The sequence below is a fragment of the Acipenser ruthenus genome, chromosome 19 (genome assembly GCF_902713425.1).
Source record: "Acipenser ruthenus chromosome 19, fAciRut3.2 maternal haplotype, whole genome shotgun sequence".
In the NCBI taxonomy this organism is placed as follows: domain Eukaryota; kingdom Metazoa; phylum Chordata; class Actinopteri; order Acipenseriformes; family Acipenseridae; genus Acipenser; species Acipenser ruthenus.
The window spans coordinates 27,338,463-27,361,375 of NC_081207.1; the positions used below are offsets into that span (position 1 = coordinate 27,338,463).

The 22,913-nt window shown below is 37.3% G+C and overlaps 1 protein-coding gene across 1 annotated transcript in view; it reads right to left on the reverse strand.

The window, feature by feature from the left end:
• Nucleotides 1–22,913, reverse strand: part of LOC117424716 (A disintegrin and metalloproteinase with thrombospondin motifs 18-like) — a 49,124-nt gene that overhangs the window by 13,766 nt on the left and 12,445 nt on the right. Inside the window, exons 4-18 of the mRNA XM_034041380.3 lie at nucleotides 21,221–21,485; nucleotides 20,439–20,638; nucleotides 19,892–19,975; nucleotides 19,641–19,800; nucleotides 19,141–19,246; nucleotides 17,206–17,343; nucleotides 16,824–16,977; nucleotides 15,012–15,107; nucleotides 14,537–14,685; nucleotides 10,083–10,255; nucleotides 7,536–7,666; nucleotides 6,411–6,534; nucleotides 4,429–4,673; nucleotides 425–566; nucleotides 3–129 (exon numbers count right to left, since the gene is read on the reverse strand). Of these exons, the coding sequence (XP_033897271.3) occupies nucleotides 3–129; nucleotides 425–566; nucleotides 4,429–4,673; nucleotides 6,411–6,534; nucleotides 7,536–7,666; nucleotides 10,083–10,255; nucleotides 14,537–14,685; nucleotides 15,012–15,107; nucleotides 16,824–16,977; nucleotides 17,206–17,343; nucleotides 19,141–19,246; nucleotides 19,641–19,800; nucleotides 19,892–19,975; nucleotides 20,439–20,638; nucleotides 21,221–21,485 (2,294 nt within the window). The remainder of the gene's footprint in view (nucleotides 1–2; nucleotides 130–424; nucleotides 567–4,428; nucleotides 4,674–6,410; nucleotides 6,535–7,535; nucleotides 7,667–10,082; nucleotides 10,256–14,536; nucleotides 14,686–15,011; nucleotides 15,108–16,823; nucleotides 16,978–17,205; nucleotides 17,344–19,140; nucleotides 19,247–19,640; nucleotides 19,801–19,891; nucleotides 19,976–20,438; nucleotides 20,639–21,220; nucleotides 21,486–22,913) is intronic.

Consider the following 22,913-nt stretch of genomic DNA (forward strand, 5'->3'; position numbering starts at 1 on the left):
ACAAAGCTGGGCATGGTTGAGTGTTGCAGACATTAGTTCCAATTGTAGGTCTTGTGCGTGGATTGCAGAAGGATGAGTTAACCTGTGTGTAATGGTCTTGTAGACAAACAGCCTTTATTGACATTTGACCTAAGAGAGAAACATTGCATGTTTGGGATTGTTATAGTCTTACTGCATTTTATTATTATCATTGTTTTATATAAGCTTATAAGAAAGAAAGACCAAGAACATTTAGATTCACTCTGAAAACTTCTCATAATGGACCTTCCTACTTCAAAGAATCGGTGGAAGAAGGTACTTTTATTGATCATGTCTCCAAAAGCCTTGCTCTTTCAAATCAGACTAAGGTGCTTTGAGTAGCTTGGTGTCTCTTTTCATTCTATGTGAACAAATAGTTATTTTTGCTGGTGGGGATGTTACTCACCTCCAGCACATGAGGCTGAGCAATCTGATCTGACGGCCACCCAGGTGTAGTTGTGTTTCATAGCTGTGGTCTTGCTGTCGTTCAGGCTCTTGGGTAGGGTGTATTCCCAGGCAATGCCAGGGTTCTTGCCTTGCAGAAGTATCTGTAATGAGAAGTAAAGTAAAAAAGCTATTCCACAGGTCTCTGGATCACCAGAGAACAATATCAAACCCCAGGGTGTGACTCTGTTCCCACGTAAAAGCCTTGAGTTAAAAGGCTTTAAAATATGAAGAATGTTGGAGTAATGCATACACAGTTGAACAGTTGAAAGTGGGCTCAATAATGATTATATATTTAAGCAGAGGTTGTGTCTCATGGCCTACAAAAAAATTAATGAAATAAAAATAGAAACGTCAGGGGGGTGACAGTAATGTTTCCACATACAGTCCAATCTTATTGTATTATCCAATCAAAGGCATACAGGTATACAGTAAGCAGGCTTAAATATGTCATGCCTGACATCAATTGTAATACAACCACATATACATTATTTAAGATGAAAGGTAAATTTGCTTTAGGATTACTTTTTGTTCATTTGTACACTATATACAGTAGTTTCAAACAGTATCAGCAGCACCGTTCAAAATCAGAAAAAAATCCTGTCTGATGAAAAGCATTGTTATATTAAAATGGTCTTATACTGTAATCTGGCTCTCTACACACCAATGTTGTGATTTAACCCATCATTTTGAACTTGTGTAGCATTGCCCTTTAATCTTCCTTTGGTTTGTAATCCAATCTGGTTCTACAGCATGATTAGAAATCTGCAACTTTCTAGTGATGATGGGAACACACCAGCAACATTATCACTTGTCCCATTTTTTTCTTGTGTTGAATATCTTTTGGTTCTTTATATGCTTTTTATAATTATTTAGTTAAAGATATAATGATATCTTAAAATACAACTCTTTGGAACTTAATCACTGTGCTGTCGATATATGTACAGAAGGGTCCAGCTGCTAAGTTAATAGATAGCAGGAAGAAACAGTAGACCTGTAATGTTTTTGATCTACGGCATTGCATCAACATATGTTTTAACACAACGAAAGAGAGACTGTTGCTCACATGTATAGGATGTAAGAACATTGATTTTAAAGCCTTGTTTTTCCTTCCCTGATGCTGATGCAACATGTAGCAAAACCTGTCTATAAGCTAAAAAGTTACGAGCAGTATTAAAACAGTATCAGATTCAACAAAGTTTTTTTTTATTTTTTTTTTATAATGCATCAAGCAGTACAAACTATACTAAATTGTACTTGCAATGTAGCCATTAAAATGTAACTGGTGTTTCCAATTTCAGCCTTGGAGGAAGTCACAGAAGATTTAAGGGTGGAAAAGCAGTTAGCGAGTATCCCCATTGTAATCTCCCAAGTCATTGATATTTTGATTTAAATCATCCAGTCGCTCTAACGTTAATAGGATCCTAATCTGTTTACGAACTCAATGCAAGCAGAATCAACAAGACTGAGATCTGGAAAGAGTGTATAGCCGGAAGAGCACAGAGTGACTGAAACTAATCCAAACATCTTTTGTATTGGCATAAGTAAACTGCTTCATATTCTACACTTGTTACACATGAGGATTGCATTGTAATGTGTCAGTCAGTCTCATCTGGTGAAGAACCAGATTATATATGGCCAGATCACTAGAGAAAGTCAATGTTGAAAGTCTGGTACTCGTTTATTTTTAGATTCCTGTAAATTCATCAGCCTTTAAATAATTGTTGTACTTTAAGTAAAAAAACAACACATATAGTTTAAAATCAATGCAAAAGATATTATCAAAAAGAATAAATAAATAAAATAAAAATGAACAGGGAAAAAAAGAAAGAATGGCAAACTATCAACCTGCAAACATTTAGACAAACCCCTGGTGCTTCACAATCTACAAAACTGGAAACATTCCATTTGTTTTCAGCCAGTCAACAATTCAGTCCAAATTTACAGCTGCCCGATAGGTCCTCAAACACTTCCAGCTCCTTGAGCAGGATTGTTTAATGTCTACCTTGAACACACCAGCCACCTGACTTCAGACACAACACTCAGGAAGTCCTGACCTCAGGCCTCGAGCTATACAATTTACGGCTTCTTAAGTTGCAATAACCGCTGCAGTTGAATCCTGCCAGATATTCCCATGTTAAAGACCGCACAGCTTTCGCTCAGGGCACAAATGTTAAAACAATGGGTAAACTGAACTCTCCTGCACAAATAAGTACCCTTTTCACTCCGAATTATCCTTTCAAACAAAGATAATAAATTCACCAAACCAGCTGTATCCCTGACTTTTGGTTTCCTGGCTGTTAACCCGGGTTGCAGGTAAGATAAATGCAACAGAAAGAATTTCCATATTCTGGATCAAATTTCTGTTTGACCCAGGACTTACCAGCCACACTGTTTGAAATATTTGTGAAGGTTCTTATGAAATCCCAATATCTTATAGCACCAAACAGCTGCACAAATTAGAAAGTTAGAAAGCAGAATATTTTGTTTTATGATTAGTACTATTAGTTACTATTAAACTATATACAGCATATGTTACAGGTTAGTTGAGGAATGAATATATATATATATATATATAGAGAGAGAGAGAGAGAGAGAGAGAGATCTGAGTTTCAAAGCGCCCAGTGCAAACATAAAATAATAAATGTGAAAGGGTTTATAATTTTCAGCTGAATATGAACTACCAGTCTATTGGCAGTCTGAAGTTATCAAATGACCCCTACCATAGATAGCAACTGTACTAAGATACAGAAAACAACCTTTTAAGGGATCTGAGTGCTAAAAATGTAGTTCACCTGAAACAATAAATAAAAATAGGGGAAACAAAAGCTACTATATCTGCCTCTATACAGCTGTGTATGGATATATAACCATGGACAGAAAAGTAGACAGTGTGTTCTTACAGCTGTACCGGTAATTTTTTTTTTTTAACTAGACAACTATAGTATAAACTAAATCTCAATACTTTGCACTGTGTGATTAAGCCAATTTTATCCCAGAGTATCTTGCAGGGACCTGAAAGCAATAAAGGGCATGCCTACTAAGCTTGTCTCTTGGTCATAAAGTCTACACAAGCATTTCAATGACTGGGAGCACTCTCTTCAAATTACATGAACAAGGATGACAAAGGCATTCCAGGGATTTCGTCCTGACATTTTAACTATATTTATTGGTTTAAACCTTGTTTTCACTTTAGCAGGAGGCGAGACACAGCCACAGGGATTTTTGGCAGCACCTTTTTAAAAGATCACTTTTCTACGTGGCCATGGTGATTAACACAACATATACATCTCACCTGGTTTGCTTTCTACTCCCTAACATGACTTTATCTGGAACCATTAGAAAGAGGTAATTGGCATTGTTTACAGTGGCACTGTTAGCAATGCAGCCTCCAATAAGATTTACGTTTTGAGGATTCTCCAGCAGTAAAGTGGTTTGTTCGGATTGCTACATTTTAGGGAGTACATATTGATTATTATGTGCAAGATCACATGAATAAAGAAGGAAAATCTATCAGGAACAACATAATTTGCACATCTATACTTCGGATTAGGTCATGTTTCATTGTATAATAGAATCTTTCTTACATATTTCATTCATAAAACCTCTATCTCCTGCACACCCTTATAAAATGAAGAAATCTGCTGTTACAGAAGTGCCAAATAAAAGAGTCTTCTGTTTGAGTATGTTGCTGGTACTGTATAGTATATTCCAACCTTTACACTGCTTCTATTTACCCGACAGATTCAGCCCTGATTGAAGGCTCACCCTGCTGAAACCCCTGACTGATGAAAGGCCCTCTGATGTAGCAGAACTGCACTACAATTAATCCTGAATAGTAGCATTACTCCTTTCAATTCTTCATGGAACCTTTTAATCTGACTGAGAGCTAGAGCATTTTGCCAAATTTGTCACTGCTAATTTTGTAATGGACATCAGTGATGGAATGAACAGAGGAAATCTTACTTCAAAGACCAGCGTCTCATTAGTTGGACCTGCCGCATACAGGCTTTCTGGTCGGTTAAAGGAGCGTTGATAGTCAAACACGGTCCCAGCAAAGGGGAATTGTCCCGGCCAATCAACTGTCCAGTCTCCTGTCAGATAGTATTTCTTCTTCAAGCTACGGACCGCCAGATAACTGGTGGAGATTTCCATCTCATGCACTCGGATGCTGCGGACTCCTGCTGGAATTGTGACTACTGAATAATACTCTGGAGAAACAAAAGGGAGACAAAACTTTTTAAGTTCTTAACATCAGGCAGCGGCACTGAAGGAAGGATATCGTCCTTAAAAAAAAAAAAAAGAAAGAGTTCTAAGGATCCCAGCTTTGAGGTTAAGATGAGGGCCTAGCTGGTTTGTTCTTTGACTGATTGTCTCTGGTTCGATGCATTTTTCAACGATCATTTTAAAGGCTTTACAAACCATTTATTTCACAAAGCTATTACTTTAAAAAAGGTGAACACATAGTTTTGGGGATTTGTGAAGTGACCCCGCTTATAAGTTTACCAAGGTAAATGTAAACTGCAAATATTTGCTTTGCTTATGCAATGATTTGCCATATTTCATCTATGCTATATCCATACAATGGCAGATTCTAGGACATTAATGTCAGAATGTTCTGCGGTTATCTACCCTGGGATAGTGCCTGCCAGTGGAGCTTTCTGATTGGTGAATGAAGGTTTTCTAATACACTTCAGTATACCACAGGAAATTGTTATGCCTTGCTGTCACAAAGACGGCCGGAGTGGGTGGTGTCAGACCAGAGCCAGGAAATAAATAAACAGAGAGATGTGGTTTGGTATAAGCTGGGCGCGTGATCGCGCTCAGCATTTAATAAACAGAAAATAAAAGGTTTTAAACACAAAAACACGGGACACGGCACTACACGCCAAAATAAATAGACATACAAAACGGACTAAACACTTAACAAACGGTGCACGGAGACAAACAAACACGGTGAGTACAAACACTTATCTTTACGATTTTACTTTACTTTTACTCCTCTCTCTCTCTCTCACCCGTTCTCCTCTTCCGAACACCCAACCCCGACTGAGTGCTACGTGTCTCTATATACTATTGTGCTGGGATTCAATTACTAATTAATTATTCACTTGAATCCCAGCACGTGAATTAATTACGTGCAACCCCGTGCTCACATATTACATTTAACCAGCACGTGAAGTGATTTGTGCTCTCCTCGTGCCTAAATACAAATCTACACTTTTTAAACACACGTGAAACACAGACCCGTTTATATCCCGTGTACCAATCTATACACCAACATTTACACACGCAACAGACAACACATAACACACAAATGCACACAGGGGCGGGGCGCATTGCCACACTTGCGTAATAACCCATATGGGATATCAACCAAAGAAGAGATGTAGATATATGTCTCTAAACTATGAGGTAAAGTTTTGATATTCCAGACAAGTTTGTCTCAGCTTACAGTATAAATATAAGATGAGGACTCGCCTGTAGGCTAATAGAATCTGCAACTCAATTCATGTCATCTGATCACAATAAAAAAGCCCCATATAAAACAAACGTCAGAATGAATCTCCAGCTTCACAATTGTGAACAAGTGTTTTCTAATTACAGCATGTTTCCCCTGATATATACTTCATAGCCATATGATTATGACCACATGACTAGATCAGATCAAGTAAAGCACTGAGCTCTGGGGCATGTCCTCTTTTTGTATGGGGGATCTTGAACTCAACCCTTTGTAATACTGGAAGCCTGTGACGGGAAGACAAGATTTGCATTTATGTGTTGGTCCATCTAGGAAGATGAACTGAAGTATGAACTCAGCAGTGCTTATAGTGAGTGAGCATGATATAATTATAAACAAACTCTAAATAATAGAAATGGATTTGCACTTAACATTACAAACATTCTTTGAGCTTTCCATCCAGTCCTGTAACTCATTTCTAACTTACCATTCGCTCTGTGCTGCTGGAGGTACTGCCCTTTAAAGAATGTGCATGTCGAGTTATCCCCCTTACAAACGCCACAGGCATCTAGTGCAGCTTTTGAACCCAGAACCTGGTCACATCCTACTGGCTGAAACAGATATTTAAAACAAGTTAAGACGCGTGCACAGTGTACGGTTGTCAAAATGTAAAGGATTACTATAATAAAAATAGGATATGCACTATCAGTTTACCCATTTTCAAGCTCCATGTGTAGAAATATTTATGAAAAGCTTTATTTCTACAATATGTGAAGGACAGCCTCAATGGGGGTATTATTGCTAATATTAACTATACCTGCTCAGATCTAGACAGCACACAGCTAGGGTTAATTTACTGCCCCCCCCCCCCCCCCCCCCCCCCCCCCACCACCCATTGCTGTGATCTGGCAGTGATGTGAGACCAGCCAAAGTGTTGACATCTCCTGCTACAGTCCTATATACTGAAGTTTTAGTAAACACACCATGGAACTGGCACAGTGTTTACGTCACATAAAGTGTTTTTGCTAAGATATTTGACCCTAACGCTACAAAAAAAGCCATTCTTCTAAGCTGCTGACAATAAATTATGTTACAGAACAGAAATATTAATACATAATGTATCATTTCCATCAAAACAACTGTTCATTAATTGGATTGACAGGTATGACTACTTGTTAGAACGCTAACATGTGTCTATGTGTTTTGTGATGGAAATGACAGAATATTTTGTGATTTTTAAAAGATGAACATTTTTAGACCACATTGGCTTGGTTTACATGCACTAATAAATCGACTCTACATTCATGACTGTGTGACGTTGTCATGCAAATACATCGTGAAACAGCAAAAGAACGTCCTTTTGGCAGCGCAACTTTACTAAATCAGAACTGCATAGCAACGCATTTCCTGAGAAGTACGGCAAGTTTTCGATTCATTTTGTTTAATTATTTAAAGTAACACTATTTATATACAGAATGTTATTTGGCTCAGCAGGCATCCAGCTGTCTTTATTCCATTGGCCACTGCTTATGTAATTAAACAATATATACTTGTGCACATGCATGAAACAACAGCAATACAAGATATCTGAAGAAGCTGTGGTTTACTGTACCTCACAGATCCCATCAATGCACACATTGTGCATGTCATCAGAGCAAGAGGTCCCATCCTTAACTTTGCTCGACATTGCAAAGAAGAATTCAAAGTCTTCTGCTATGCAATACAGTTTACAAATGTCTTCCACTAAAAAGAAAAAAAAGATGATTATTATTATTTATTTATTTATTTATTTATTTATTTATTTTACATAACCAAGGATAACCTATGAAATAAGGGTGTTCTTCTAAAGCCTGGTATGATCAAAAAAGTAATGTGTGATGTCATCTGACAGGAACTAAGAGGTATAGGTTCAGATTTGCCCCAACAGCCAAACAAAATCTATATGCTATACTCCTGTGGATTGTGATTCCTACTGTATAACGTACACCTATGCACTAGAATGTCTCAATACAAAATGTTGTCTGAATTTCCACCAATAGCAATAGCACATCATTGTTTCTCCACAAATAGCTAGAAATACTTTTTAAAAATGAACTTGAGGAGAACATTGCATGTAAACTGCAATACTATGTAAACATAACACTTCAGTTACTACCTTGTACTTATGGACATATGGTGATTTGGCTAACTCATTTGGTATGTACTCAGTCATGTTGGGTGTCTCTTGATGTTTTTTTTGCGCTCGGGGCAGTATACCCCAGGTATTTTGGTTATACCAGGTGTATTTTCATTTCCATGCATCACCTCCCTGCCAAATCAAGTGCAGCTCCATTGCTTGAGCCATTCAGCTGGGGTCTGCAATGGGTGACTTGTACATTTTTGGCTGTACACAGGTTCACATTGCCATAGTTAATGAGCTGAGCATTACCATGTTCGGTTTTTGCTATTTTATCCCCTACTATGGGGAGGGTGTATTAAATTAAGGCAAAGCTAATGCTAAATGGGTAATACTGGTTCTGTTATAAAGTACTGACATTAGGAAAAGTAAAACAAACCAAAAAAAAAATCCCAATATATTTCTCCCTTCAGATTTTTAGCACCAGTTTCTACTCCTTTGGCCTAAAGCTGACAATTTTTTATTTAAATGACAGCATTTGAAACAGGAGCATATACTGTACTGATGTTAATTAATAAAAACAAAGTGACAAGTTTAGTAAAAATAAATAAATAAATAAAAAAGGACCCAGACACTATATGTATATATACTGTTGAATGGCTATTTATGCTCATACAGTACTGTATATATATATATATATATATATAAATATATAGACATCTTAAAAGGTAGTAATCATTCTGGGAATGCAAGTCCTTGTAGGTAAAACAATTCTAAATGTATTCTTTTCTTAGGCAATGACTTCCTGAGCATTTATATATATATATATATATATATATATATTTCTACATTCTAAATGTTTGCCACTTACTATTCTAAAATATATAGGAATATCTGAGACCAATGAAATGACAGCAATATATATTAGGTAAGATTTACTGGAATTATTTTGTTTACACCACATGCTTTAACTCTCTGTTACACTATTCTGGTACATTCAGCATGATCACTATGCAGTGTTTAGGTTATTGTTTGTACTGATCAAAACCCTTCAGGATTCTGTGCATTTGAGCGAGAGGCCATGGGGTCCAAGAGATAAACTGACAAATCTAAGCCAAAAAATCCAGGATTTGAATCCATGCTCAACGCTTAAGTGCTCAGTTACTGCGGGGCAAGACTCTTTATCTCTTGATGCCTCAGTCAAACCAACAGTAACTCTAAATCCCAGTGATGCTTTTGTACAAATGGTAAAAAAAAAATATTTATTGTCATTGAACGTTATGCTATTGAAAGTAACAGTAGAATCAGATAAATTGTTGATTGAGTATCTGAAACCACAAGGTGAAAGTTCTTTTGAACACCACTGTATGTTGCTGCATACGGCATCTGCTAACTCACTACATAATGTACTATTAAAAATCAATGCAACTGGTTAGGTGAACATTTTCATCGTTAAAATAAAAAAGTGTATAGTTTTGTACATCATGCTGTCTGCTCCAAATGGGATAATTATTAACCTAGAAAAATAATTCTTGGAGTTGTCCCCAAGGCTTTTTAATAGCCTATTAACTCACTCTCTGTGAAGACAGGCTACTACATGTTTCATCAGCTTACTTTTAACAAATATGCTTTTTAGAACTTAAGAACTAGGCATCTTGATAATAATAATAATAAAAAAAAAACATGTATTAAATTATTGTTGCTATGAACCAACATGTTAATGTTTAATAGAATCCATACTATATAAATATTTGTTACTGTGAAGTATGAATAATATTACAGAAAACTATGCTTTTCATACATAAGAACGACAAAAGGCTCTTTGCATCACAGATGCTTGTAACTTTTTTGTTGTTGTTCCCTAACCATAGTAAAAGCAAAACATCATAACTGTGTTTTTGTGTTTTTAAATAGTGAATAATCTCCATAACTGGCATTGTATAACGTAAAATCTACGTGATGAAAGACTTTCTGTAATTTATAAACGCATGTAAACACACACACATGCATACTGTAGAAGTAGGTATTATAAAGTGACTGTACCTTCTACTTTTGTGTAGGGTTTCCATTTGTAGTACCAGCCCCTGAAGGGCTTGCTATTGTATTCAGCACACTGCTGTGCCCGGAAGTCCACACTGTTGGGCTGGCAGGCATTGATATTACACAGCTGGTATAAGCGAGTGGAACCTTGGCAGAACTCCCCGCCATATTGTGGCCTAGGGACAAAGCAGTATAGAATTTTTTTTAAAATGTTTTAAATGTACATTATATACAGTACATGCGTGTGAATATTCCCTGGAAAAAGTTTACAAAAGTGTAATAAAGCATACAGTAAAAAATAGTAATTAATTATTAAAACCATGGCAAATGCATAGTAGGGAGACGCAATAAAAAAGAAAAAATGATAATTCTGTAAAGTATAATAGTCACAGCATGCTCTTTAATAAGGATTATGGTTTACAGCACGTGCCAGTTCCTCTCACATTTTTTTCTTCCATTTATACAAGTATCCTGGAAAAAACTCCAAGTTATACATAGCAATATCCTCCAGTCTACAGTGGTGCTTTAACTTGATTTTACAGATACTATATCAATTAAATTCCTCTGTAGAGCATGTAACCTTTGTTTCTCAAATTAAAGCATTCTAGGCATACTTCCGCTGTATAACCCCAAAGCAAAGAACTCTGGCCAGTGCTCTGCTTACAGGATCCAGACCACGCTGCACTTCAGGCAGTGGTGTCACAGCTAGTATATTATATAACTGTGTGCTTCTTTGTGCATTGAAGAATAAAGAATGGTGTTATATAAGGAGTTAATATTTTGAACTAAATCGAATTGTACAATAAGTTAGTTTGTAAATCCTCACAATAACTAAAATATATATTTTTATAGCTACCTACCAGCAGTTAGTGAGACACTTGTGCTTGCTTCTGGTCAATTATGTGATCCAGTCTTGGCGCAATTGGAGACTGACTCTTAGCGTGGCCATTAAAGTTGTATGGAGCATATTTCTAAATTTAATCTTTGTGACAGTCACAGTTGAAAACCCTGACTCACACAGGTAAGTGGTGGTGAACGGCAAAAGAAACTTGACTGCCCTCTGTGATAGTGCTGGGTATTCACTTCCCACTGAAATCCAAAAAGTAGCTAAGTCAGCTTTTGAAAACTGGAGTTTTAGGCTGCTGTCAGCTGATAGTTCCATCAGCTTGGTTTCCAAGGCTGAGAGGGCAACGTCTAACGCAACAGGATCTACTGAGAATGGGTCCAAAACCCAAATGTTGCCATTCCGGGGTCTTACAGTGGCTTACACAAACAGTAAAGTTCAAATGACAGTACAGTAAAAAAAAAAAAAAAAAAAAAATTAAAATCGTACGCTTTTTTGTTTGTATGGAATTGTTGTTTGGGTGATTTGAAACTAAATTAATGTTTTATTTATTTATTTTAAGTATAAAATGTTCCTCAAAAGTAACCATGGGAAAAGATGCTAAAATGTCACTATGCTGTTGTGTTAAGAACTAGTACTGTAGTTTTAAAAAAAAAAGATTCATGTTTTATTAAAATGGCCTGGAGATACTTTTATTCTCTGTACTTTCTTTTTTGGATCTATTTTAATTATTTTCAGCATAATTAAAAAAAAAAAAAAAAATCAGAATGTATGTGAGTGTGCTAGGACTGTCGGTTTCACTTTCCCGGTCTGCCCGCGGCCCATTACCTTGTGTGTCAAGGACCACCAGTGGGCCGCGGCCCAACGGTTGAGAAACGCTGTGCTAGAGTCATTTTGCAAGACCACCCTAGGAGTGTACTTCTCAGTTACTGTTGCCTCTCTCCTCTCACATGGTTAGGGTTCCAAAAGCATTCCATGTAGACAATGATGCCCGCCTCCTCTATGATACCAGTTACAGATCAGAACTTCTAACACCGTTCGTGACTTTCATATTTTCTAACAAAGATATTTTACCAGACAGGCAGCAAAACTTTCTGTAATGGAAGAGATGTTTGGCCAAAAGGACTTAAAACCACCTTAATTATCCACTGCTTGAAATAAAACTACAACACAGTGAAAAAGACAGGATTAAATCTATTGCTGCCCATCGCCCGACTCTTTATCAGCTTGCTTTGCATAGAAGCTACTGCTTTACGATATTATGTCATGTCTTGTTGGGTTATTCAATACTTGCCTAACTCGAGATTTTGCCCACATTGGGATTATATTGGCTATCTGACAAATGTTATGTGATGTATTCTACCACAACTGAAAACAATGTTACTGTGGTCAGAACACTACCGCTGGACAGTACAAATACAGTAAACTGGAACATGGTAATGCTTTATGTTACACAGCTGTTAAATAATAGCAATAGTTTACTGCTTTAACTGTTTAACAGCTGAGGATTCCTTTTAAATTCTTGGTTTCAATCAACTCTTGTCGAAATAATTAAAACTGCAATCTATAACATTGGTTAATACTAACTCTCTCTCTCTCTCTCTCTCTCTCTCTCTCTCTCTCTCTCTCTCTCTCTCTTCCCAATATTACTCGACTATTATTAGTATTATTATTCCTACTAATAAAAGATGATGTACAGAGCCAACTTTTTGGTATTAATGTAAATGGTTATGTTTAGCTATGAATATGAATATAAAGAACCTTTCTATATGGTGTTAACTTCTTTAGATAAATAGGCATACCCTGCCAAGTGCTTTATGTGGAATTAATTGAAATGCTTTTATTTATTTTGAAAAGAAGAGCATTGCAGGTTTCTTCCTCAACATCCTGGTCTGATCACGCCGCAAGTTTCAGCCATGTTTAATCTGTGATACACTTCCCAGCTTCCAAAAAGTGATTGACGCTTACACTGTGAAAACAAGTTAGGTTCATCAGCACCTGTTAAGGATTAAATCACATAAGGCACATTCTTTGGGATGCATGCCTGTGTCCTAAGAAACCTTGTTTACATGCTAGGGCACAGGCTGATTTGTCTTTATCCTCATTGTCTTCCAAGCTGAAAGTTTCTAACTTTTACACCCAAAAGATGGCACCTGCAGGTTCACTGTGTTATGGTGTTGGCAGATTTAAATTTGAAACTCTGAACTTGATTACTTGCTGATCTACAACAGCTTTTTGTTAGATATCTAACTTTACATACTTAACCCTGTTTTCAGTCCCTGAGTTTTATAAGAGTTTGCTGCAAAATCAATGCAGCTATGGTGTTCACCAGGTAGAGAGTGACAGACAGACACGATCGGTGCATAAGGATCCCTATTTTTTGAATGAGGACCCTAAACGTAGTACCATTGATGAATAATGAGTAAATTGATGAATAATGAGTAAAGCACTGACAATCTCAGCTAGTCTGGATTTCTAAGAAACTGGATCTGACCAGGATTCCATCAGAAGTGCAGTGAAGCAATATTATTGCTGTCATTAATCAGTAGAACAAATTGATTTGGCCTCAAGTGGAAGAGATGTAAAGGTCATTTAATACATCCTGGCAAGCTGATAATTTGTGGCAGCAAGGGAGATTCCTCAATCCTGGCACAGAAAATTATTTAAACCATTATAGCAGAAATAGCCACAGACATTTTATGGGATGAAGACAGAAAGGATAGGTATAACTGTATTCCCCTTGCCTACTGCATTTATATCCCACTTGCCCTGCTCTCAATGTAGTTTGTAGTCAAGACAGGTTAGAATGGTTGAAAAGAAAATAATTTCTCCAGGGTATGTAAAACAGATCAATTTAATTTGGATCCTGAAGACCAATATTTTCTAGAAAGCCACTTTATTGAACCTAGACCAAGAGTTTTATGCCCAGGGTTTTCCAACTATAGTTCAAACTTGATATTGAAGCTATACCACTCCACATCTGTGGTGTAATACTGCTGTTCTATAATCCTCTTTGAGCTAACACAGGTTTATAGGCCAAGCACTGTTAGCAGCACTTGTTTCCGTGGGCTCACATTGCTATGTTTTTCTGGTTCATTGTACCCAACATACTGTAGCTGGGATGAGCAACTGTAGGTGAAGGTAAGTCCTGAAAGCCTTTCACACCATAAAGGAGTGGTCCACAGGACATTACAGTACTGTTGGTAACTTGCAAGCCAGTTAAATGTTATCATCTGTCATTTCTAATTTGTTTTGGCTGACTCAGCAGAGCAGTTTCTCTGCTGCCAATGAACACCTGCATTAGTTAACTCAAACTCCAGCCTTATTCATAATGTTTTTTTTTTCTTTAATTACTTAAAGACATTTATAAAGAATAGTCTTTTACACAGTATGTGAATTTCTAGAAAGCTCCCACAAGGTGCCCTTGCTGGAATAGCAAAACCACACATCTCAAAACAGCACAGGTGGCATTTTGTTTGGATTGCCATAAAAAAAGTCATATGAGCTCATTTTTAATAACTGCAACAAAAATGTGTGTACTGTTGAATTTCTAAAGAGAGATGCATCAACTATAAAAAAAAATGTTAGGACACAGTTCCAGATATCCACTTACTTTGGACTATTGCAGTGTCTCTCACGGTATGTTACTCCCCTTCCACAGGTTCTCGAGCACTCAGACCACTCTGACCACTGGGACCACTGACCGTGGACAGCTTTGGGCCCATGATCCCCGAACTTCACGCACAGGCCTCTCCGACACCACTATCAAAACAAGAGCAGAAAGCGGGTGTCAATATCAGCTAACAGCAGCTTTCCCGTCAGAGATCATAATCTGCCTGGCTTTGGGTGCTAGCCATTAAATCTGGGTGATTAAGACTTTATTTCTGCCAAATACAAAAGCAGCATTCTTTAGAGCATTTTTTTTTTCCCTTGGATTGCTCTTGATTATTTTATATTTGTTTTTTTCCCTTTTTTATCTAATTAATTTGTGTAGTTAGTGGTCAGACTATAGATTATGCAGCTCTTTCCTAGAAGGACCTCCCACTGGGAGTTAGTTTTCCTAAATATATACTGTATGTATAACTCACCATGTTTTGTCCACAGATGGTCCCTTCTGCTGCTGGCATAAACTTAGTTTCACACCTGTTGCCTGTTCTATGGCACCAGAGTGACTTACAGATATCCTAAAAGATACAAAGAAGTGAATCATCAAATAGTTGGTCCAAGCTATGCTTTACAGTTGTCCTTAATGTCAAAACGTCTTCCAGAAGCTGCTGTTAAAATATGTATTTGAACAAAACACTAAAAACACCAGTTTATAAGTACCAATAGATAGAGATATTATACAGAGCAACAGGAAACAATGAAACACTGCAAATATACAGGTATATGATGACAACATTGGGGTTTAGTAGGAAAACAAAAGAAAATGTCCTTATATAATGGCAATTCTGAACTCCATGGTGGTTTATGTTTTGACTAGATGTGAACTGTTAATTGGGGGTCTGTAAATTATTACAGCTTAGTTGCAATCCAGATATAAATTAGAGATGAACACAACTACTTTGCTTTGGATTTCAACCAGCTTCTCAGATCATCCAATTAAACAGCCATGCTTAAATGTTCCCAGGGTATTTTAATACAATATAACAAAAACAAAACAAAAAACAAAAACTTTCCAATTTAATCTGGGATTCATACTTTTTCCCACCATAATAACATTTTTGCGTAATTAATAATGACAAAAAGATTTGGCAAGATATAAGAATAGATTAAAAAAAATTCTAAATAGTATTTACATTCATCCTGTTAGACAGTTTTCACTATGTCACTGTCACTATTTGACAGCCCAGGTCTTGATGCCTTTAAAAGCATGCACGCATCTTGAGATGGCCTACCCTGTAGAGCTGTTATTTGTTTTAGCTGCTTGTCTGGAGGAATGTCTAAATACAGAACTTCTGCCATTTGTTAAAGACACATTCTGATACAGAAGGCACACAGGTTCTCTCAGACATCACAGTAGAACTGCTGTTATGTCTACAGTTGGTGTTTAAAAAGAACTAGAAATAAATCTGGCAAATTCGCAACATCTATTAAATGTTAATCTTTTTCAAAATAAATGTCTCTTTAATAATCTAAGAGGAAAAGCTTCAATCCATGCCGTGGATACCCCGCCCGATTGGCAACAAAAGTCAGTTTTCAAAGCCAGTCCCACTGAGCGCTAATCTAACGCTGGAGAGGCTGCTTGGTTCATGCAGTGAGTTCATAAGAATGCATGGCCAATTAGTCCTCTTCTACTTAGACTATACAGTCTGAATCCCAACACAAACTGCTGTTGTGAGACAGTGAAAATCTCTTTAATTATGAAGTTGTGTCATTCATGCAATTGCTTAAATCACAAAGACTAAAGCTGCAATTCAGAATGTGGAGGCAAAGGGTTAGGGATATACTGTATTGGCTATTACTGAATTTGGACCTGGCAGAATTTTTGTTTTCCCAAGCTTGTGTTCCCTTCAGCCCTGAGTATTGGCGTTAGCATTTGAATTAGAATGTTGATAAATGCATAGAAGTGTGCAGCCCACTGTACCTTGCTCATTTTTGTCACACAACCACTACGAAACTGAGTTGCCAGTGCTTATGCTTACTCACCCCTTATTCTACTCTTCTAATGCATGTTGTAGGTTTGAGCAGTAGTGGCTTGTCTTTATGCTGCTTTGTCCTGCTTTGAGTGCTGTGGCTCACTATGATGTATTCTTTTTTAAACCCTTGTTGCCTTCTGATACTGGTTATTAGATTTGAATAAAAAGTTGACATGATTTATCAAATGTTATTTTGAACTATAATAAAGTTCACATTTTTAGAGAAGAAAGCCTTTGGTCATAGATGTTGAAAGTAGGTACCTTTACAAAGTCCAGATTGCAGAGTTTTGCCTTTGAGCCAAACTGCCATTTGCACTGTGTGTCAGCATCATACAGCTGCCCTGGGAGCTTGTCCGGGTATCTATACTGTCCAACTTGCTTCGGCTCATCAACAAGACAAGAAGCTTGAGCTGTACTGTGAAAAAACATACTGCATATTTAAAAGAGAAACTGTTTGGTTCAATCATGCACAAGCAAAACCTACAATGGATTTTCACCGGTTTGAAACTTACAGCCTGGAAAAAGAAACATAGTTATGGTGGAATCCTTTTGCTTGGTCCCTTTTTGGAAGAATGTTTTGGTGTTTGGTAAATTTAGTGCAATAATAACCTGAAGAAAGCAGTCCATTCTGGATTGGGCCTACCTGAGGAACCTGTTGAGATACTGGCGGCTACAGGCAGACCAAGAGAAGACGCCGTTGTTTCCAGCCAAGGTCGGGGACATTATGTTCCCTTCAGCCTTCTTACATACGTTCCCCTCACCGTCATGGATCATACCGAAACTGGAACATACAGGGGTGGTAGAGCTTTACAAGACATGACAGAGCAGGAAGAGATGGCCAACAACATGCTCAGGAGGTTCCTACATGATTACCACAGACCTACTGAAAGTGAGGAGAATGTGTTTGCTTTGTGTAGTGTCAAAATTAATAATAAATTAATGCAGTTCATTTAATTTAGCAGCATACACCACAGATATAAATACACTCTGTGATTCTAATCCCCAATGCATTCAAATTATGAATGTTATTGTGTTGGTAATGTGTGTGTTGCAAATATTTTTTTATAAAATCTCACAATTCCTTATGCAACAGATCAAGTGCAATGCTTACTCATAGTCCACAGTGCCGTTTGACTTCTCTGACATGCCAGCTAACTAACAAGACATGAAAACAGGGACCCCCTTTGTGTCAATGGATTATTGTTACACATAAAAACTGTCAGTCTAAATTAGGACAAAGTCTTCTCTGCATAATTCCTACAAATCTCATTTATCAGAGTAACATTAAACTTAAGATGTTTTAGAGCGATTACATTTAAGGAGTAAACCTTGATCTAGACCTCCGAAAACATGAATGAGGCTCATTTAGATACATGTTACTTAAGGGCCGGAGCTCGATAAACAAGCCTTTTCAACACTTGTTCAAGTTCAAAGTGAAGTTCCCGAACATTACAGAGCCTTTTGTTTTCAATAAGCATGGAATCCAGTAGTAAAATACTTAATTATCTAGCCTTTGCATGCATAATTTTTAGTTAAGGAGAAAAGTTGTGAAGATAGCTTTTTATCTTTAATATACAAACTACTTTTTACAACATATTATACATGGTATATAATTATAAAACAAAAACTAAAGTACACCAACATTTAACAAATGCCATATAAACTGTTGTCTTCAGATTTCATGACTTAAGAGTTGTGGGTGTATATTGTAAATCCCAGATTCTCAAAATGATAAGATAAACATGTTTCTATCTGTTCCCACATATCCCTGTGTTGTGTATGGATACCAATATTATTTCAGATGCTACAATGTGTCTCTGCAAGCACCTGTCACTTCACAATAAGAGCTATGGGATCAACCAGAAAACTGCTGTCTCTTAAACTTGTCTTAACTAAGCAAGAAAGTCCCGGTCAACAGTCTTTCATTCGGTGTCAATTAACCAGGGCAGTTAGGACCAACAAAGGATCCAACACAGAGCCTTGCCATGTAAACAGGTGCAGCATGCTTTAGGATGCTATATGAGTAAAATGGATGCTAAGTCTATTTTAGGTTACTAATGGCTCACAACTGCTCATATCTAAAGGCTTTATGACATCCGTTTTGACTTGATCATTTTAACATCGTAAAGGGGCATCCCAACATGTTGGTTTTGGATCAGATAACATAACACAGGTAGTCTTTTTATCCACTGTCATGTAAGGTTAATATTTGGACCTGTAAATCTATCACTAAAGAAAGATAATGCTCTTTATTCTGCACATAGGAGTCAATATAAAGTACCTGTTGATATAGTTATGTATGCCTTATGCTTTTAGAGTGCAGAAAGTGTATCCTTTGCTGTAGTGTTCATTCCCTCCCTAGTCCTGTCAATTCCAAATTCTATTCCATTAACAGACAGACACAAATGCCAACTCTTAACTTGTTTAATGTAAACAGCTATGTAGACTTGCTTTCGACAAGTCTAACTGCAACCGGGAAATCCATTTCACTGCATAACATACTATACCTGTGAATAACAATTTGCTGATTGAACTCACAGATGCAACATTTAATGAAGAAGTTAATTAAGTGATATACTTGTGCCCCGATTCATGTGCAATGGTAAAAGCCAAGCCAAGCCCTGTGTCTTCATTTATAGTACAGCTACGGTATTTACTGCACATCCCGCTTATAGGAGCAAAACCTGCAGAAATAAAGAAAACACATTTGTATAAATAAATACAGATCTTGTGCTGATATTACAATTGGGGAAATCCAGGACAAGTGCAGTACATAATTGTATGTACAATAACATAAAAAGTACCAATAAAGAGAGTCTTTAAGCGATGCTATTTGAATGATCTAAACAGTGGTAGATCTAAAAATGTATACACCTGGTCATTTAACTGTATTGATTGTTAATGTTAATATGTGGATCAATAAATCGTCCCTGGGGGGTGAATTAGATCATTAAGAGAGACCGCACTGACAGTACCAAGAGCATTTTCCTTCACATGCATGAAATTTAGTAGAAATAACACTGTGGAAATGAAAACACAATGGAATTATAGTCAGAGCAATACACCATGTTTCCTTACCAAGTGTGTCGCAAGGCTCATTTTTCCAGGAGCAGATATCCAGTCCAGTGAGCAGCACAGCATGGTCATGACGCTTCCCATTCTTCCCAATCAGGCCAGACTGCCACTGGCAAAAGCTGTTCAAGGACAGGTCTGCGTGGTGGCTTATTGACAAGCCCACCTGCACACGTCCAATACAAGACAATAGTGTGTGTTGACCAAAAATATTAACACTGAGGAAATGTTACAAAGGATATTTAAAAGCAACTTACTGGATCTTGTTCTAGGAGAAGAAGACTGACAACCACAATGTTGATATCTTTTCCAATGGTGCCGTCTTTGAACAAACTGGAAACCTGTAGAGATTATATTACCAGGTTTTTAGGGCTAATTAATTTCAATTCAGTACTACATGGAAGCAAAAATGATTCTTATTACAATTGATTAAAAATGATTCTTATTACAATGGAATTCTTTATTTTATTTATTTTTCCATAAGAAATTACCGTTCCATTTGTTTTACTCCTCTGGGTTTGCACTGAACCCCAGAATAATATAAACTTAATAGAGGAATGTCTCCCTCAAAACAGAAGGTTAAACTAAATGAACAACAGTACTGACATTTTATTTTTTGTAGATAGTGTTTATTTAATTAACAAAAAATATACCTACCCTAATACCTTACAACAGTTAATGAATTAATATGAATATCGACAAATATCCAAAATATCTGTACTAAATGCTCTGGTAAATATTAATATAACAAATACACATTTAAAATCAGGCAGCTACACCACTAGTTAACATCAGGTGACTGACCATGTTCATGACTGTGAGGACGTATGTCGTAATGTTCTCTTTGCCGTGTTTTTCCACCATTTTCCGGTCAGCCACCACCAGGGTCTCCACGTTCAGCCCCGTTGGCTTGCGGGGGTTGAGAGGAGAGCGTTTGGCTCTGCTCTGTTGCTCGTACTCATCAGGCGCTATGTGGAGGTCCCCCGCAGGAGGTTTAGGAGTGTCTGCAGAGGGAAGCCAGAGAAGTGTGCTTTGGAAAAGTGTCAAGAACAATAATATTCATTACCAGAACCATCCCTGATAAGAGGGCTGCTGCTGATGAAAGGGCAGGAAATATTCACAATCATTTATTGCACACAAGTTCAATCTGGATCCATTTCTAGGGCTTCCATTCAAAGTGTACAGCTATGGCCAAAAGTTTAGCATCCCCAAGAATTTTAGGATTAAGACATAATTTTAAAAAAAGAAAAAAAAAACAATATGAACATAATTTTGATCTTTTATTTAACATAATGTAATCAAAGAAACAGGTTTTATATTGACTTTATGAAGCAGAATTAGTTAATTCTATAGGGTGATGCAAAACTTTTGGCCACAGCTGTACAGTATTTATTAGAATAGTTAGATTTGTATTTATAAAGCAAATCTGTGTGATTTGTAATGAAAAAAAAAGTTTAAAACTGCATTTCATAACATCGTTTACAAGCATACCCCAAAAAATGTAATAAGGGTTGATGGTCTAATGCCCTCCAATGCAGTTTCTGTTGTATTCAAAACAGTTAAGAGAGAAAAGTTCCCTTACATACATTTCTTGCGCCGTCCACAGAAGTGCTGTCTCTGGTACTTCCCGTGCAGGTAGTCTCTCTTGTGAAGGTGGCCGTGGGGCAGGTAATGGTGACCCTGGTAGGAGCTGCTGTCTGCTGGCCTGCGATGGATGGTATGCTCAGCCGATCGCTTGTACAGCACATGCGGGTGATGCCCGGGGAGGGAGGTGTAGTTGTGTTCCACTGCCAGACGCTGAGGTAGCGGTGAAATGAGGAACTCACCACCATGTATCCTTATCAAACCTGACTAGTAAACAGAGGAAGAGTTACCAGTTGTGAAGAAAAGAAATGACAGGTTGTGATCAACATTACAAGCCCTATTTTGAAGCAAGTGCAAATTAAATAGGAATTAACAATGACATTTTTTTTTGTAGTTCCTTGTTAGTTTTATACCACTGAAATTATTTTATTCATCTCTGAAAATCTCCCTTTGACATTGCACTTCCTTCTAAATAGACCCCTTTACCCTGTCAAAATGTGCTAGGATATGGTTCAAGTTTTGGGTTAGGTTATTAATTAAAAGATATTACTATTTGTTTATTTAGCAGACACCTTTATCCAAGGCGACTTAAAGAGACTAGGGTGTGTGAACTATGCATCAGCTGCAGAGTCACTTACAACTACGTCTCACCCGAAAGACAGAGCACAAGGAGGTTAAGTTACTTTCTCAGGGTCACACAATGAGTCAGTGGCTGAGGTGGGATTTGAACCGGGGACCTTCTGGTTACAAGCCCTTTTCGTTAACCACTGGACCACACAGCCTCCAACATTGGGGCTTTGGTTACAGCGGCAGTTGCTTTCATCAGACCAGAATGCATAGTTGTTTGTTTTGGATTTTACTTTAACACAATTTAGATCAAGTCCTGAATCATACCGAGCCAGGAGGTGTGCACATTGAAACTGAGCAACCAGTTCTGCACAGGGCCGCATCAACCAGTCCAACCAAATTCCTTCAAAGTTCAGAAAGTGTGAGCAGGGTTTAGAGCTATGGGAAGGTGTGAGCATTCCTAAGGATTCAAATGTGGTGAATATGCATACAAAGTGTGTGCAGTATGTAACAAAACAATGTAATGCATTTGGAGGCTTTAAAACATGAACTGACTAAAGCTAAATATACTGTACACTTTGCCTAAGAACTGCTTTCTTTGAGCACTCCCAGACTATCCAAAGGTTGGCAAGGGTGGACTTTATTTATTATATGCTATAAAAAAAACCACATCAGACCTTATAGTTATTAATCATCTTGTACCGTAGTCTGGCTTGATAGCTGAGCATCTGTGAAAAAGGGTTGTATTGCTTTGATTTGAGCTGCAAGCAGATATTCAGCAGTAAATGCTTATGCTTTTCTTTTGTTAAAAGGGTTTCTATTTCTACAGCACCCTCTCAGGGGGACCATTTCTAAGCTAATTTAAACCATGTTGACTGAAAGGATCCAATGTTGTTTTTCGTCTGTCAAAGAACATGTCACTAATGAATACAGGTTCTTAATCCCTGAAGTGATTTCATGTGTTTATGTTAGCTAAAAGTATCGACTTCAGAAAGGCACGCTGAGATTTTCATTCAGCTGTGATAAATAAAGTTTGAGGCCAGATGTAACACATCAGAATACATGATTCCACTGTGGTTTAATGGATCGGCTATGGAATACGTCATTGAAGCAGGAGACTATATATTT